A 19,089-nucleotide genomic window follows, 5' to 3' on the forward strand; every position below is an offset into this window, starting at 1 on the left:
AGCTACATGCTCTTATGTCAGCAGCTTTGACAAATTATGACAAATTGCTGATGTTATATTATAACTTTAAACTACCAGTTCAGACTCAATGAAAGTGTGACAGTCAGTCAGGCCAGTAATTTCTTGTTTGGCTTGTCCTTTTCTTGGCTTTTGAGGCTTGCTTGGAAAGAACCTGCTCTGGTAACGGAGGTCTTGATTCTGGACTTTTCTGTTTGACTAGATTTCAGCATTTGTCTTTTGCTGAATCTTCATAAATAAGATGAATCAGTGATATTGTCATTATTACACTTCAACATGTTGGATAGTTGTTTCCGGAACTGGGAGGATCCAAAGTAGTAGAGCAGGGGATCCAGGAGGCAGTTCAGACTTCCCAAACACAGAAACACCAGATAGAGTGCGTAAGAGCCATCAGGTGCCTCCTGGCTCTTCTCTGTGTTAAGTTGCAGGTAGTGTGCGAGCAGCAGGCAGTTTGTAGGCACGAAACACAGCAAAAATATCAATAGCACAGTCAAAGTCATCACTACTGCTCTTCTTTTCCTGTGTGATGTTTCTGGAACATCATATTGGAGTCTGCTTAGCGAGCAGATGACTCCAGTGTAGGACACCAATGTGATGAGGAGAGGTAGGAAGAAGAGGAGGGAGCAGAGAGTAACGAAGTATGTCTTTAACCAGATGATCTTATCTGTGGAGTGGACATCATGGCAGGTGGTGATATTCAACTTAGTTAGGTTAAAAGTCTGGTCAGAGGAAACAAGAGGCACAGAGCCAGCAAAGGATAACACCCACATGGTTATGCAGGCTATGACTGTGGTCCGTGAGCTCCTCCAAGCCAGAGAGTCAATGGGATAAACTACAGCAAGCAGACGGTCCACACTGATGCAAGCTATGAGAAGAACAGAACAATACATGTTCCAGTAAAAGGCAGCAGTAACTATACTGCACATGGACGGGCCAAATTTCCAGTTGTTGCCTTCAAAGTGGTAGGAGATCTTGAAGGGGAGCATCAGTGCAAAGAGCAGATCAGCTAAGGCCAGGTTCAGCATATAAATTGCAGCTGGCGTCTTGGGACGGATCCCCCAAGCAAAGACAATCATGGCACAGATGTTAATTGGCACACTGATGAAACAGACCAGGGTGTAGAAGGAAGGTAAAAGGATGGTGGACACAGTGCCATTTAGAAACTTCAGTGCCTCTTCTGAAGTAACTCTTTCTTTTGATGATGGTAGGACAGCAAAACCTGCTCCAGTTGGTCTCTTTGTTTTATATTTTTGAGTGCCTAAAAGGAGAAAAAAACACTGTCACTGTGATCTAAGATATAGATATGGGAGTAGAAGGAACATTAAATCTTATAATAAAGGAGGAACTCCAAAAACTAAATGGGTAAAACACAGAAACATGAATAAAGCAAACACAGAAGACATGGCACAGAAGGAAGAAAGACTAAAGGAGGGATTAAACTAAAGAAACTGAGAGCTATAGAAAATACGCCAAGAATACACAAAACAAACATGCTGAAAATATTAAACAAATCAGAATAGAACATTTAAATCAACAAAACTTGAAATTTAATAATGACCCAGTGCCTTGACAGCATTTTACTGAAAAGTTAGTATCGTGGCTGTTATTCTGAAGTGCCACACTAGCTTGTAACATGAGCCATTACTTTTTGACACTTTTTAGCCTTAGACATTCATGATAGTTATAAGACGTGATCTACAGGCAACTGAAACTCAGCAGGTTGAATGAATGAATTCTTAAAAAATAAACCTGTTGCTAGAATAGACTACTTTCATGTTAATATTTTAAAACATTAGGCACATCCTGAGATTCCTCTCTTTTGTGCACCGACCCCAAATAGGCTGTTGTGGCTGTGTAGGATTATTCCACCCTGAAGTACTGGATTGTTAAAAGAAGATTGGCAGTTAAACAATTTATTCTTTTAACAATGTGTGTTTTTACTTTGACAAATGACATTAAAGAAGAGCAGCATATGCTGTTCACCATCAGCATGAGTACAACCCACATACTCAACTCTGTTGCTCAACCTAAAAATGCATTTTCCTTACAAATGTGGCATTATTTATGTCAGGGGGTTGTGTCATTAACCTTTGGCTGTACGAGTGCGAGTGCGAGTTTCCCTTTGTTCATCGTCACGTCGTCTGGTCTTCTCATGTCACGATCCAAGTTCCCATGTTCAGGTTTTGTTATGTCCTAGTTTCGTGTTCTATGTCCTTAGCATTTAGTATTTGAGATCTCCCTGTTTAGTTCTCGTTAGTTTTGTCTTACTGTTTTCCTGCCTTTTGTTTTGTATGTTTCACCAGCCTTATTAAGTGACTCACTTTTTGTTAAGAATTTTTGCTTCCATGCATCTGCAGCTGTGGACTACGACAATTTAGGGGGACAGAAAGAAGTTTTTTCAACAGAAATAATATTTATTGGCAAGGAGCATAGTCATCATCAAGAAATAATGAACCAACCACAAATATCTTTATTTTTTCTGCTAAGGTATTATTTTGTGATTGAAATGTGTTGCAGGTAGCTTGACTCTAGATAATTGCATAAATATCTTTAATAAATAAATAAATAAAAAATACTGACTCTGTGTAGGATACTGAGTTTAAAATATTAATAACAACTAGAGATGGCACGATACCACTTTTTTATGTCCGATACCGATACCGATATCATAAATTTGGATATCTGCCGATACCGATATGAATCCGATATAGTGTGTTTTTTAATCAATAAAACGTTTTTTTTTAATATCTTGTTGCATTTTGTATAAGTTCATACTCAAGTTTAAATAAATAACAACACTAAAGCTATTCTGTTATACCTGTATGTAAAAAATACACTGCGCCGAAAATATTTCATAGTTCAGCAACACTGATCAATCTAATAAACTTAAACCTGCACCATCCTCCCTATTCTGGTATTTAAAGAGTACTTAGCAGAAATATTAAGCAACCTAACTAATAGGGTTGCAAACTCCCAGCAAAAAAAAAAAAAGGGGAACCACCCTCCACCTCATGATGCTTAATCGATGTAATCAAATTTAATTTGATGCAGGGGGAAAATGCACAAAAATAAATTATTTTTCAAGAATAATTAAATAGATTCAACATCTTTCTTCAACAGAATTGCAGACTGCACAGATGGTATCTTCCCAAAGGAAAAAGTACTATAGCTTACTAGGGTATATTAGACTTAACAGTTACTATATACAGTAATGGACTTCTATATATTTTACATCAGATTAAAACTTTGGGTGTAAGAGTCAGACAATTATTTTTAAAAGCTAGACATTTTAAATGAGAATAAGAAAGAAAAGTATGTCTTTGTGCCCCCTTTTCCCTGTTCATGCCCTATCGGCCCCCCTGGCTACACTTTGCACAGTTACCAGCCGTCAGCTGCGTAGAAAAAGATCCTGGTGTACAAAGTAATATTAAATAAATTCTAACAACAGATTATCAAGCTTAATAGTGCTGCTGTTGTTCAGCCGCTGGTTTCCTCTTTCTGGTGAGAAGTGGGCCAAAAACTAAGAAGAGAGACGGACTCGCGACAGAAAAGCCGATCAGCTGATCATTAAGCAGTTTCACGATTGAAGTAGCAGCAGGAAAGAGACAGGGAGAGAGAGAGAGAGGCAGTCGCTCCATATATCGGTTGTTAAGCCTAACGTGAGAATGCTTTACAGACATTCAGAGATGAACTTACACTCTTGCTTTACTTCTCTCTGGGAAAACTTCCTCGGAGATGAAATGCTGGTTTGCTAGCTAGGCTACAAATACACACAGCCGCTCTATCACGTGATGCACACTGCTGCGACGTGCTACGTTATGAGCCGAGTTACGCTGTTTAGCAAGTTTTGTGAGGTGCTTTTTTGATATTTAATGGATCGGATTACATTTTTTATTTCTCGCCGATATCCGATCCAGTAATTTGGGTCAGTATCGGACCGATACCGATACGTAATATCGGATCGGTCCATCTCTAATAACAACAGGTAACAAAATCTTATTAATATATTAATATTCCCTCTGTATATGAGTAGAGGGCAGAGACTGAACAGTTCAAGACAAAACAGTGTTTTCAAGCTTACCTGAGGTATTTGAGACAGAAATGCAGCAGAAATTAATGAGAAGGAACAACAAGAAATGTGAAGCCATGTCTGTAGCTCTCTTGTTGGGAAATTCTTTGGCTTCCTTAAATGTTTCTGTCTCCTTAAAATGCCAGCTTCAATGAACACACCCTTAAATGACACGTTTGTGCCTGCTGTTTGCGTCATATCTGCCTTTGTGATCTGGTTCAGGTTTTTTCTGAGCTCCATTTACTCAGAGGCAGGGCCGTGCAGAGAGGTTTAAAGGGGCGGGTGCTCAAAGTTAAAAAGGGGCACATTGAACCAGGCTGAATAACAACAACACACATTCATCAAGAATCTAATATGGGAAGGGCAGGGCTGTGTTGATCTGAGACTGTAGACAGTAAAAAGTCCATAGGAGAGATGGTAGCTGATTAAACAAGTGTCATGAGATAATAACAAAATGCAAAGATTGGTGACAGCGCTTGGAACCATAAGGCAACAAAAAACTGAGAAATAATTTAGGCTCTGCCTGTGAATCACTCTTTGCTTCTCTTCTTCCTTCCATCCCATCATTTCATATATCACTCTGCACTTGCTGTCTATCTGAGAACAAGGCACAACTTGCTATTGCAATAAACTATTATTTAATTATCCACACCTAACAACTCTTGCACTTAATCTATAATAAAATGATGACAGAAAAATGTTATAGCACTGCCTTTAGTAGCCTCACACAGCTCTACTGTTCTCTCCTCATGTCCTTACCAGGCATGTCTGTACAATGTTATATCATGAGTAATATATATATTTTTAATCCATCTAAATAAAACACACACATGCACGCACACACAGTGACATTTTAGACCTTCTTCAGAATACTGTATACACTATGGGCATCACTGTGCTGATCCAGAATCCTTACATTATTATTTATTACTAGAGCTACAATAATAAAGCAATGCGGAGGGGGAAGTAATAAATATGAAATAATGTATTTATGATTCCATTTGTTTCACTATCCACTCTGTGCAGGGGCAAAGCTTTTTTAAACTGTAGAGATACAATCATTTTACTGCTGTAAAAACCAAATTTTGTCTTATTTAAAATATAAATCTAATATAATCTGCTTCTTAATGTATGTTCTTTAAAATACAGCGTGTGTTTTTTAATATATTATAATTATAATAAGGCATAATTATGTGGACATGCATATCGTAGGGTGGCTGTAGCTCAGGAGGTAGAGCAGGTCACCTACTGATCGGAAGGTTGGAGGTTCGATCCCAGGCTCCTCCAGTCTGCATGTCAAGTATCCTTGGGCAAGATACTAACCCCAAGTTGCTCTCCGATGCGTCCATCGGAGTATGAATGTGTGTGAATGTAGTTAGAAAAAGCACTAAAGTATAGATAAAGTGCTTGTGAGAATGGGTGTGACTGGGTGAATGTGGCATGTTGTATAGAGCGCTTTGAGTACTCCGGGAGAGTAGAAAAGCGCTATATAAGAATCAGTCCATTTACCATATTAGATCGTTTTTTAGTAAAATATAATCCCCCCAGAAAGGCAGGAAAAGCCCGGAAACTTCCTTTAAAACTAAATATGTTCCCTAAAACGGTGACAGAGCTACAGACCCATGACAGCCTTACACAGGTAGCCAGCAGCTATGACCAGCACTGCCTGTGCAGTTAATAAAAGGACAGGTAATGTTTGTCACGCTGTTGCACACACAGCACGCTCGTTTGTTTCAGTTCGTCAGTTGCAACAAGACAACTTACCAACGTGTCCGTAATAAGCTAATACTCCTGTGTGCTATACACTACAGTGTACGCTGTACACCTACTTACTGGTTTTGTCGCATCAGTCTGTGTCTCTGAGTTAACTTGTGTTTCTCCTACAGCTCCGAACCGCAAAAAATGCGCGTGCTCTTTGTGAGCTCGTTCCTGGCTCGTAACCAGCGCGTTCTGCCGTCAAGGGCGATCATTGGTTAAATGTGATCATGTAACTGATGCAAGCCAGATCCTTTTATTTAGCAAAACTGTGATTAATAGTTAAATATTATTGTTGAGGGGCACAGACAGGACTCCGCACGCACACACACATTAAAAAAAAAAAAAAAAGAATTTTAAAAAAGTTGCCTCAACAAAAGGGCACTTTGGGCACCCATCAGGAAAGGGGCGGGTGCTCAAGCCCCTCTAGCCCCCCCCTCTGCACGTGCCTGCTCAGAGGGAAAAAAATTATCGGTAGCCAGATACATTAAGAACACATACTGAAGAACATTTTACACACTCATGTATGTATCTTATCATGCTGTCAGTGGCAAAAAATAGTGCTTTTATTTTGTTCATAACTAACATGAAACTCTTATTTTCAGTCTCAGTAAATTTGGCATTACTTTCTTCAGTTTATTTATCATTTATTCATGTTTATTTTTTAATAAATGTTTATTTGTGATCTCACTTCTTAAATTAAATAAATTAAGCATGTAAGCATTGTCAGTAATTTAATAAAGTTGATTTTAAAGTGTTAGTAGAGAAATTGATTTGTTGTAATATGTATTGACTATACCTTAGAGTTTTATTGCTAGGAAGAGTAGCAGTACAGGTTGGAGTATAGAAATGTTTGCCTTACCTACCTTAATTGATTAGTCCAGGGGTGAATGAACTATTTAAGCAGATGAACGCAGGTGTTCAGGGAGGAAGGATCAGGTCAGTGTAGCTGTGTGCAGTTTGACCTTAATTTCCGTCGATTTAAGTTCAGTTATGTTTATTTGAACTGAGTTAATTATGGAGTTGAGGTTTTTTATTTTTATTTATTTGTGTAAATATTGGTCACAAAATTGGTGAAAAAATCACTTGCTCACTGGACAGTATCTGTCTCCTGCACTTCTTTGGCCGCTTAAGTCAAGTCCTACCACACTGCACTATCATATAAATATTTGAAAAATTCTTTTTTTACATTTTGAGAGCTCAAAATTATGTTTGGGTTTTTTTTCTAGTGCTTTCAACACTATCGTAGACATAAATTTGAAAGACAAGCTGGAGTGCATCTCCCCACATGGATCCTGGACTATCTTACCAACCGCCCTCAGTGTAAGGATCCAGACCGTGTGTCTAGTAGAGTAGAGTCTCTACCTACACCACTGAACCTAGGTGTTCACATGACTTGACTGGACACACCCTCTTGACCCAGTGGAGGTAGCCAGTTATAGGGGAATGGTGGTCAAACTGTCATCCCTGCTGGAGAACACCTCCCACCCCCAGACAGATCACCCGGACAGCACTGAGCAGTTCCTTCAGTGGCAGGTTGCTGCACTGAGCAGTGAATGTACAGATGTGAAAACACACCACATATGCACAGACTGTGGTCTGTACATATCTTAGTGTGCAGTACACAATACCTGCAGCTAATAACAGCCAACCACTGCATTGTGACACGATCCGTTTTCCTGCTACTAGTAAACCGTATCATTTTATCATATACACAAAAACACATTTAATGTTTATGTACATATATTTAAATTATATTTCTTCTACCCTGTATAGTGTATATTTTATTCTATTTTTGCAATATATTATTGTTGTTAGGTAAGTTGCATCTATTTATGCCTGTCTACTTTGCTGTTGTAAGAACTTCCCCATGTCTTGGGCTTGGGCTATCTTTTATCTCATCTTGTCACTGATAAATTAGTATCACTGGGTTTGGTACTGTTGACTGAGCCAGATGAGTTATTTTGAGGCATAACACTGGGTTTATTATGAATAGTACAGATCCCACATATTTATCTAATCAACCTAAATGGTGGCACTTTAATATTACTGCATTAATATTACTGTTGATGATGATAACCCTTTATTTCAGACATATAAAAGTTCAACCAAAGACATGCAAACATGAAACACATAAAGTTTGAGGGAAACTTAAATACAGGGGAAGAAAACACAAGGGGAATCTAATAAAGAAATGAAATTAGCTAACTTAATGAACTTAAACATAAACATCAAAATAAACTAAAACTTAAACGCTGGGTCAACAGACCCAGGAATGTGACATTCTGTTGACTTACCTTATTCATCATTACCTCCACTTCCCCTCAGCACTGGCATACGCTTGCCACAAAGAAAAAAAAAGAAAGGAAAATCTATCTATAAATGTAGATATAATGATAAATATAATTCAGATCAAAATTAGCAAATGGAACTATGAGGGAAGATGTCTGAGGCTTATTTTTATATGCAGTAGAAAAATCATGTTTATTTTTACGATATGTCCTAGATCTGGATCCGTTTTTAACATATACCAGTTCAAAGGGTTTTTTTTACTTAATCTGCACTATTGGTAACTTTTTATATTAAAATCTAAATGTTAAGAATAATGTTTAGCTAATATGCACATTTATCCTGCTGGTCAGAGGAAATACCAAAATAATGACAGTCAGTCAGGCCAGTAATTTCTTGTTTGGCTTGTCCTTTTTTGGCTTTTGAGGCTTGCTTGGAAAGAACCTGCTCTGGTAACTGAGGTCTTGATTCTGGACTTTTCTGTTTGACTGGATTTCAGCATTTGTCTTTTGCTGAATCTTCATAAATAAGATGGTGAATGAGTGATATTGTCATTATTACACTTCAACATGTTGGATAGTTGTTTCCGGAACTGGGAGGATCCAAAGTAGTAGAGCAGGGGATCCAGGAGGCAGTTCAGACTTCCCAAACACAGAAACACCAGATAGAGTGCGTAAGAGCCATCAGGTGCCTCCTGGCTCTTCTCTGTGTTAAGTTGCAGGTAGTGTGCGAGCAGCAGGCAGTTTGTAGGCACGAAACACAGCAAAAATATCAATAGCACAGTCAAAGTCATCACTACTGCTCTTCTTTTCCTCTGTGATGTTTCTGGAACATCATATTGGAGTCTGCTCAATGACCAGATTATCTGAGCGTAGGACACCACTGTGATGAGCAGAGGCAGGAAGAAGAGGACACAGCAGATGATGAGGAAGTATGTCTTTAACCAGATGATCTTATCTGTAAAGTGGACATCGTGGCAGGTAGTGATATTCAACTCACTGACGTAAAATGTCTGGTGGATGGTAAAAAGGGGAATCGAGCCAGCGAAGGATAACATCCACATGATTATGCAGGCTATGACTGCAGCCTGTGGGCTCCTCCAAGTAAGAGACTGCATAGGGTAAACTATAGCAAGTAGACGGTCCACACCAATCCAAGCTATGAGAAGAACAGAACAATACATGTTCCAGTAAAAGGCAGCAGTGACCACGCTGCACATGGACGGGCCAAATTTCCAGTTGTTGCCTTCAAAGTGGTAGGAGATCTTGAAGGGGAGCATCAGTGCAAAGAGCAGATCGGCTAAGGCCAGGTTCACCATATAGATTACAGCTGGCGTCTTGGAACGGATCCCCCAAGCAAAGACAATCATGGCACAGATGTTAATTGGCACACTGATGAAACAGACCAGGGTGTAGAAGGAAGGTAAAAGGATGGTGGACACAGTGCCATTTAGAAACTTCAGTGCCTCTTCTGAAAGTCTGAAAGATGTTTTATTTGATGAATTATTTGGTGAATTATTATCATTATCATAGTTAAAAACTGCTCCAGATGCTCGAAGCGTTCCTGTTTTAAAAACAAAAAAGACTTGTCAGTGTATTCTAAAAAACAGAAATGAAAGGTTATTTGCTGGATATAAAACTATGATGATAACATTTTCTTAGAGTTTACAAATCAGAAACAAATCTGTTTGTCCGCTGACTTTCCTTTTCAAACAAAAGAATTAAAACACATCCAAAGTCTTCTCTTGTCTAGTTTTGCCCTAAAACTTGCACAAAGCTCAGCGACTGGGATGGTTTTCCAATTAAAGGTCTCTCATCTCAGTTGCAGGCAACTGCAACCAACAAATAAAGCTTATCCATCCATCCATCCATCCATCCATCCATCCATCCAAAATACCATTGATGAGGCTAGTCTTCGGAGGCTGCTGTTTGGTCACAACAACTCAGTCTGACCTTTACGTGTGCACAAATTTGACAGACCCAAGAACATTATCTCAAATATATTTTAAAAGGAAATGCATATCACAGTTTCAATTTCTGAACATGGTGAATATAATCAGATGTAAAATTTGTGTATACCTTTCAACACTAATGTTCCCCTTCAGATGTGCAAGCTGCCAGTGCCATAGCCATCAGTGCAAGACTATACATGCAGGCTTTTGAACTAAGAGCTGATAACATGCCTGATGTTTGCTTTCCTTTTTAGTCTGTACCAAGGTCATTATAGTTAACTAAAACTAAACTAAAATTAAACATGGATGTGAAAAAAAGCATTTTAAATAATTAAGATGAAATAAAAACTACAAATTTGAACAATTATGTGAAGTTGGAAACTAAAATAAAACTAAAACTAAGATAAAATATGGATGAAACATCTTTGCTTTCTGATGATGAATTGATGGAGATGTTTATTCTGATTTTGGATGTCTAGACCGTGAGTCAGTTGCTTTTAAATTATTCCGTGTTTTTACCTGCATTGATTTTCCTAACTTTTGCCTCTGACATATGCCCTCCATCCAGTAATTATAATTTAAAAAACTATAACAAACACTGAAAGCCATTCAAAATAAACTAAAACTTAACATAAAAAATTGAAACTAAAACAAAAATAATCCCCCTCTCGACACTAACTGACACTAAACAAAACGTTTAAAAGAAATCTTTAAAAAAATCATTAGAAAATATAAAAATATAACTCTTGTCTGGAGGATGCAGTATTTTGTTGTTGTTTTTTTAAAGATTTTGAAAGCTTGAATTGTCTCACCACAAAACAGTTTTGTCCATTTTAAAATCTAACATTTATGTTTAGGTTATGTCAGGATTTCTATTGAAAATTATTGCAGTCACCAAAACATTTTTTGAATTAGTCCTGTACAGGGGCGATTCTAGAATCAGAGCTTTGGGGGTGCTGAGCACCCAGAGAGCTGCCCAGCCAGGCAAGATAAACCTGTCTCTGTCAGTCCCTGCATCCTTAAATGTTGTCCCGAGTTCTCTCTGACTGTCACTTTGGTGCATTTAAACCCCTGTTCCTCCCTGTCCTCATCGTCTGTTGTATTCATCTCCATTATCAGCCATCATAATTTTACCATCTCTGTGTAAGTCTGCAAATTTCTTTATTAAATCATAAGATTCTTAAATTCATCAAGTCTCTCTGTGCCTGGGTCCTCGTCACAAAACATGACATCACTGTTTTGTACATTTTAACACAATTTAATCCCCACATTTGTGAAAGAAAAGCAAAACACTTTTTTGAAAAGTCTGTAACAAAACCATCAAATCTGATCAAGGTTATTTAAATGCTGCTAAAGAAGAATGGATTGGAATAAAAAAAATACATATCCTAACCTTAATTACTGGGTGAGAATAATGAATGATGCTCATAGTGAGTAAGAAGTAAACTGAGTGCATTTTTTGGACAGAGATTCACATTTAATGTGTATGTATAATACAATACAGATACATAAAAAACACTCCCGAAACAGAATAAATTGTTACAAATAAATTATTACATAATATTAATAAAAACTATAAAAATGGAGGCAACTTTGCCTGTGGTAGAATGTATACAATGTGTACAATGTATGCAGATACTAATTTTACTAATTTAATAATACTAATTTTCTGTTGTAAGATTTATGAGTTTCATGCTTTCATAGTGGTACTTAGGAGAGCTTGACATTTTATCAGGTGGTACACACTGTAAAAAGTTTGAGAAACACTGAGAAGTGTATGTGTGCTTTTGGAAAACATTTAAAGCTGCTGTACAGAATCTTTGAAACAAGCTTAAAACATTTTTAGAATATAAACAGAGCACTCTGCTTCTCTTTACAGCTCCTCACTCCACCAGGGCTGTTTGGCTCTTTCTGATAGTGTGCAAATGTGATGTACGTACTGCGGCAGTCATACAGACAACTGGACGGTCCAAAAGTTGGCCTACCTATTACTGGCTGAGGTTTTAGTAGAGTTGTGGCTGAACCACATAAAAATATATCATTGATTTTAATCTCCCCAATCAATTATAATGTTATGTTGGAATGTTGTTAAAGAGGGTCTAAATGTTTCAACCCAGTTTGTTTTGCAGATTCTGTATAGCAGCTTTAATATAGGGAGGACACAACTTCCAGATTGTGTGAGTTTCTGTTGTGCCTGTCACTGTTCCCTGTCTGTTTTCTTACCTGGTTCTTCCTGACCTTGCCCTTTCTCCTCACATTCCCCTCTTTCCTCTCTCCCTCTTTGGACTGACAATCATACACAAATAGATTGTATTAAATTAGATGAAAATTAAATTAATATGAAAAAATACTATTAAGATCACTAATAAAAAAGTCCTCTCTCAGTGTACTTTCAACCAAAAGGCAAATAACCAAACCACATGAACATCTAATCAAAGATATAAATATTGAAACACTGATCCAACATTATTCTTGATCGACGGATCATTTGATTTTACACTTTTAGCTGAATGTGGCTCCTTTTTTTTGAAAAAACTTCCTCATATTCATTATGAACCTGGCTGTCTCTCTGTACGCACACACGCACACACACACACACACAACAGGAGTTATAAGGTTAATGGGCATTCAGTCAGTTAGCTAGTTAGTATCCATTTAAAACAGGACAGTGGTAACAACTTTAGGCTACGGAAAATTTAAAGTTTTAGATTTTTAAATAGGCTGTATACATTTCAATGGGAGGAACAGGACGGTGAAATGTCGCTGAATTTACTACAAAGCAGGACGGATTGTAGGGTAGCAAACATTGTCGGAAAACACGTTTTCAACACTGCAGGTTACCTGGTGTAATGTTTTTCAGTGAAAACGAAACATGGTCTGACTCCTACCTAACTATATAAAGAGTAACTGAAGGTTAAATGCAGCTAATATGTCCTGTTTTAAGCCAGGCACTCACACCTCCGGTCCGCTGTGTCTCAGCCACCATCGCTCTGGCAGCAAGAGCGCTGGAGCCAGAGCAGGAGAGAGCTGGAACAAACCATTTTGGGAGGGGGGGGGGGGGGGTTATCTATACTTTTGTTGTTAAAATGTTACGTCTCAAACAAGTACAGTACTGTATGCTTTTTATATTTTTAGTAGTCCCAGATAGCAAGGAGACATTGAACAGATGTTGATTTTCCATCTGAACCATCAGAATCGTCAGGGTTGAAATGTCAACACAAAACCAATGTTGAAACAACACTGAAATACTGATGAAACCTGACACTGACATTGAAATAACATTGATTAACTGTTGTTCTGTCATCGTTGATTGTTGATCTATTTATAGTTGACAAGGCGACGACAATCACGTTGAAAAACCATATATTTATGGTTGAGCGGGAAATTTAAGCTGCTACCACTTGGACTATTCCAAAGCGCCCCCTCTCACAGTGGTACATCCCTCCAGGTAACCATTGTCTTGTACAGTAGAGCGGGACATTACTCTCAGCGGACCGGATAAGGCATCAGTTCATGCACTGCAGTGGCCTGCACCACGATTAGTATAAGGTAAGAATGAATGATTTTTGTTCTATTCGTTATTTCCACAGTTGCATTTGAATAACAGTAAAAAACAAACAAACTTGTTAATGTAAAGTTTCGGACAAAATATGGGAACCCGAAATTGTCTACTTTCGTCTTACAATCCGGCAACAAATAAATTGCACAGCGAACAAAGTCTATCAACAAAGAAGACATTTTCGTTTCAAACTTTTCCGTTATATTCCCTTACAAAGCTAGCTAGCTAGCTAGATTTACGCTTCTAGGATTCCTTTGTTCTTGCCGTCGTTTCGCTTGACCCAGACTTTCGCTCTGTAGTTTCTTTTTAGCATAGTACTACAGAAAATTGTAAATCTGAGATATATGATTGATAAACGTAAAGGTAACTGTATAAATGTGTTCAATGACTTTGTTACTTTTAATGATTGGAGAGCACCCGCTTCCATTCGCACTCAATTCAAACTTTACGTTGCACGCCCACCTAACTTTACGTTGCACGCCCACCTAAATTACGCTGCACGCTCACCGAACTTTACGCTGCACGCTCAATTTATGTCTGGCCATACATTGTGTTTGTACTTCCAGACACATTTCACGAAGCAGAACGCAGTCTTCAGAAATATCTAAATGAACACTATACGTCTGACCTTCAGTCCGAAGCTGAAACTCATACCACTCATAAAAGAAAGCACAAGTAAAACTTTTTTTTATTTCACAAACATATCTTTGATTGCTAAGAATTTATGATCTTGTCTTTTATACATATCTGTGGTGCTTGCATACTGCAATATCACCACATAATATAGTCCAAAAAGTGGAAGCTTGTAAACTTTTTAAAAATGCAAAGCCGTGTACACTTGTGCACTTCAAAAATTCCTTGTATACTGTACCTTCTTGCATCTCCGTTTCCTGTGTGTGTTTTTATAAATCAAACTGTAACTTTAGGAAAAAATATTCCAGAAGCACATTTGTAATTACTTATGACCGTTTTCAACTTTTTGTCTGTAGACCAAATCCCCTATACACATATACACATATAGTGACTCAGAGGATGAGCAGCCCACATAAAAAAAGGTTTCCCCAGGCCCCTCGAGTGAAAATACCAGGTAATAAAATACTGTCTAGTGTCTTTGTACATATCTGTGTGTGACACAAGGAAACTTTTTTGACAAGTTGTCTGTATTCTTAAATCTTTTTCTAAACAGCCCTCACCACTCCGCAGTCTTCCCCCCAGCCCACTGACAGCAGGCATCATAATGCCCCACCCAGCTGCCGGCACCTTTCTCCACTCCAGCACAACTCCTGCACAACCGACACAGCTTTGCGATTTCCCCAGCATGCTGAGTCTGATGTCGAGGCCTTCCCTATAGATGGTATGCTTTTAAAATTGTTTTAAAGCTGAATCACAATGTCATTGTACTCTTATCTTCAAAACACCAGTTTATACTCCTGAATGTCATCTTGTTGTGATTTGTTTTTCTGTAGATTCCAGAGACTCTGTGAGGCCACTATTACAAGGCAAGTTCGAAAGTCTTTGAATTTCAGATTTTACATGGTATAAATGGTAAATGGCCTATATTTGTACAGCGCTTTAACTAGTTCCTAAGGACCCCAAAGCGCTTTACACATTCAGTCATCCACCCATTCACACATAATTCATGCACTGGTGATGGCAGCTACATATACAAATATCAAATATACAGTGGGGCAAAAAAGTATTTAGTCAGCCACCGATTGTGCAAGTTCCCCCACTTAAAATGATGACAGAGGTCAGTAATTTGCACCAGAGGTACACTTCAACTGTGAAAGACAGAATGTGAAAAAAAAATCCATGAATTCACATGGTAGGATTTGTAAAGAATTTATTCGTAAATCAGGGTGGAAAATAAGTATTTGGTCACCTCAAACAAGGAAAATCCCTGGCTCTCACAGACCTGTAACGTCTTCTGTAAGAAGCTTTTCTGTCCCCCACTCGTTACCTGTATGAATGGCACCTGTTTGACCTCATCATCTGTATAAAAGACACCTGTCCACAGCCTCAACCAGTCAGACTCCAAACTCCGCCATGGCCAAGACCAAAGAGCTTTCGAAGGACACCAGGAAAAGAATTGTAGACCTGCACCAGACTGGGAAGAGTGAATCTACAATAGGCAAGCAGCTTGGTGTGAAAAAATCAACTGTGGGAGCAATCATCAGAAAATGGAAGACATACAAGACCACTGATAATCTCCCTCGATCTGGGGCTCCACGCAAGATCTCATCCCGTGGGGTCAAAATGATCATGAGAACGGTGAGCAAAGATCCCAGAACCACACGGGGGGACCTGGTGAATGACCTGCAGAGAGCTGGGACCAAAGTAACAAAGGTCACCATCAGTAACACACTACAACGGCAGGGAATCAAATCCCGCAGTGCCAGACGTGTTCCGCTGCTGAAGCCAGTGCATGTCCAGGCCCGTCTGAAGTTTGCCAGAGAGCACATGGATGATACAGCAGAGGATTGGGAGAATGTCATGTGGTCAGATGAAACCAAAGTAGAACTTTTTGGTATAAACTCAACTCGTCGTGTTTGGAGGAAGAAGAATACTGAGTTGCATCCCAAGAACACCATACCTACTGTGAAGCATGGGGGTGGAAACATCATGCCATGGGGCTGTTTTTCTGCCAAGGGGACAGGACGACTGATCTGTGTTAAGGACAGAATGAATGGGGCCAAGTATCGTGAGATTTTGAGCCAAAACCTCCTTCCATCAGTGAGAACTTTGAAGATGAAACGAGGCTGGGTCTTCCAACATGACAATGATCCAAAACACACCGCCCGGGCAACAAAGGAGTGGCTCCGTAAGAAGCATTTGAAAGTCCTGGAGTGGCCTAGCCAGTCTCCAGACCTCAACCCCATAGAAAATCTGTGGCGGGAGTTGAAAGTCCGTGTTGCTCGGCGACAGCCCCAAAACATCACTGCTCTTGAGAAGATCTGCATGGAGGAATGGGCCAAAATACCAGCTACTGTGTGTGCAAACCTGGTAAAGACCTATAGTAAACGTTTGACCTCTGTTATTGCCAACAAAGGTTATGTTACAAAGTATTGAGTTGTATTTTTGTTATTGACCAAATACTTATTTTCCACCCTGATTTACGAATAAATTCTTTACAAATCCTACCATGTGAATTCATGGATTTTTTTTTCACATTCTGTCTCTCACAGTTGAAGTGTACCTCTGGTGCAAATTACTGACCTCTGTCATCATTTTAAGTGGGGGAACTTGCACAATCGGTGGCTGACTAAATACTTTTTTGCCCCACTGTATGTGACAGGCAAAAACTAGCAAAAGCTCTTAGCAGTTAGAACAACTTGTACTTGAATGCAGAATGTTACACCATCACTTATGGATACATTAGTTTTTCGCCTCTCACTGCTTAAGCCATTAATCTTTCTAGAATTGTTTTTTTTTTTTTAACAGATGTGACCTCACAAAAGATGTTAACTATGCTGTCAGACCTGACGCGAGCAGTTAACGAACTCCGTGAGGAGGTCGGAGCCATCCGTGAGGAGGTCGGAGCCATCCGCGAGGAGGTCAGAGCCATCCGCAATACCGGCTGCAATCAATCGGTAGATGCTGGGGTACTGCCTCTGGATTTGCCCTTGCACAACATGGAGGAGCTAAATAATGCAAAGGCAGCTCTTCTATCACAAGAGGCCAATAAGGCAATGGTAAGTATATAAAGGTTATGTACACTTTGTAACTATAAAGTGTAATAGCTGTCAGATGTGATTTAAATACATAACAACGGCCTGTTGATTAAACACACAAGCACTTGCATACACATTTAAGACACGAGACACGCTAATTCCATCTCTTAAAATGTGTCTATAGGTGAGACGCTTTGCCTTGGTTGGAGGGACCACACTGGAGGTGCGAGTCCGCCGTGTAATTATGCCATTACAAATGAGCTGGCCTCGCTACTGAACTGGGCAGGGAAAAAAACAAAGGACCAGAGAAAGCAAAAGAGGGCATTTAAAGATACAGTGCTCTGCAAATGCATATTTGGTAAGTTTTACCCTTTTTCTTTGCTATATTACTTTGTCTTTCTTAATAACAAGACTTTCATGTCCGGTTAATCTGGAGATGGAGTCTTTGGTCTTTGGCTTATTTAGTCCTCGGGTTGTAGTTTGTACAGCCCGAAGACCCCATGTTTATTTTGTTTTAAAGGATACACGGCACACCATGCTAAGACTTATCACTTTTTCCGCTCATAGCTCTTTGGGAATCAAATGCGGCAGTTTGCAGATTTACGCCTGGTGACTTTCATGTTTATCAGCCTAGGAGTTTACATACTTTCTCCCCGCTGAAGACAGTTAACAAGAGCTTATTCATGTGCTCTAATTCACTTTTTTTGTTTGTGTGTGTGTGTGTGTGCGTGTGTGTATTTTTGTCCTAGATGGCCTGACGCAGCAGTTAGGGGCAAACTCTATGTCAGAGTTTGTCTTTGCACAAGCAGTGTAGAAATGGCTGCGATACGCCCCAGATCGTTTGGGTGGTGCAGGACGCATCCCCATCCCGGAGTAAAAAATGAAAAACTTCTGTGAAACATATAAATGTAAATAGGAAATTGTGTTTTTAATAAAGTATTTAGCAAACAAAACATGCCTATTGACCTTTTTTGTTTTTGTTTTTTCTCTGTTACATCACATGCAATGCTTTCTTATTTTAGGATATTAATACATTTTGAGACTTTTTTTTTAAAAACACAATTATGTGTTTAGGTGGTTTAAGTATTGATGGAAACATGCAGTAGTTTAGTATTGGTTAAAATACCTATAAAGAAAGGTAGATTACCAGTCATGATTTAACTGTTGTTTTAATGAAAAGCAACTGTGCGAAAGAGGTGGAAAATCAACACCATAGCTCAACAGTGTTTCAATATCAGAATCTGACATTGTTTCAATGTCAGCAGTATTAGAAAATATAACGTTGAATCAATGTTGAAACCTAACATTGATTCAACATCAAAACCTGACGTTGTTTCAATGTTAAAAAAGGGTGCAAGAGTGACGTTAGATCAACGTCACACTTCAACGTTGATTCAATGATGTCGCCTGATATTGACTCAACATTGTTTCAATGTTTCCTTGCTATCTGGGGTGTGTCACACAAACAGCAAATATTGTCAAAAAAAGTAAGAAATCTTTGGGGGTGCTTTGATTCATTTTGGGGGTGCTGAAGCACCCCCAAAAATGTGCTAAAATCGCCCCTGGTCCTGTATTTGTTCTAACACAGATAACAATAAGTAATTTATTTGGATTTTATGAGTAGAGACCAACCAATTCAAGACATCACAGTGTTTTCAAACTTACCTGAAGTGTTCGCGGCAGAAATACAGCAGAAAAAACCCAGAAGTAACAACAACTGTGTTAAAGCCATGTTTGCTTCTCGCTCTCTTTCCTTTTTGGCTTCCTTTAATTCAAC

The 19,089-nt window shown here is 38.8% G+C and overlaps 2 protein-coding genes across 2 annotated transcripts; both read right to left on the reverse strand.

Moving 5' to 3' along the window:
* Positions 1-4,171, reverse strand: LOC148102228 (proteinase-activated receptor 1-like). Its single transcript, XM_087844509.1, has 2 exons — positions 4,100-4,171; positions 1-1,276 (listed from the first exon to the last, which is right to left on the reverse strand). Exons 1-2 carry the CDS (start codon positions 4,164-4,166, stop codon positions 249-251), a joined length of 1,095 nt encoding a protein of 364 aa, XP_087700635.1. The 5' UTR covers positions 4,167-4,171; the 3' UTR covers positions 1-248.
* A 4,480-nt stretch (positions 4,172-8,651) lies between these two features.
* On the reverse strand, positions 8,652-19,061 carry LOC148102229 (proteinase-activated receptor 1-like). Its single transcript, XM_087844510.1, has 2 exons — positions 18,978-19,061; positions 8,652-9,694 (listed from the first exon to the last, which is right to left on the reverse strand). The coding sequence occupies exons 1-2, from the start codon at positions 19,042-19,044 to the stop codon at positions 8,652-8,654; spliced, it is 1,110 nt and encodes a 369-aa protein (XP_087700636.1). The 5' UTR covers positions 19,045-19,061.
* Between the last annotated feature and the right edge of the window lie 28 nt (positions 19,062-19,089).

Source organism: Neolamprologus brichardi, chromosome 7 (assembly GCF_056152115.1).
Source record: "Neolamprologus brichardi isolate AB-2024 chromosome 7, ASM5615211v1, whole genome shotgun sequence".
Classification (NCBI taxonomy): domain Eukaryota; kingdom Metazoa; phylum Chordata; class Actinopteri; order Cichliformes; family Cichlidae; genus Neolamprologus; species Neolamprologus brichardi.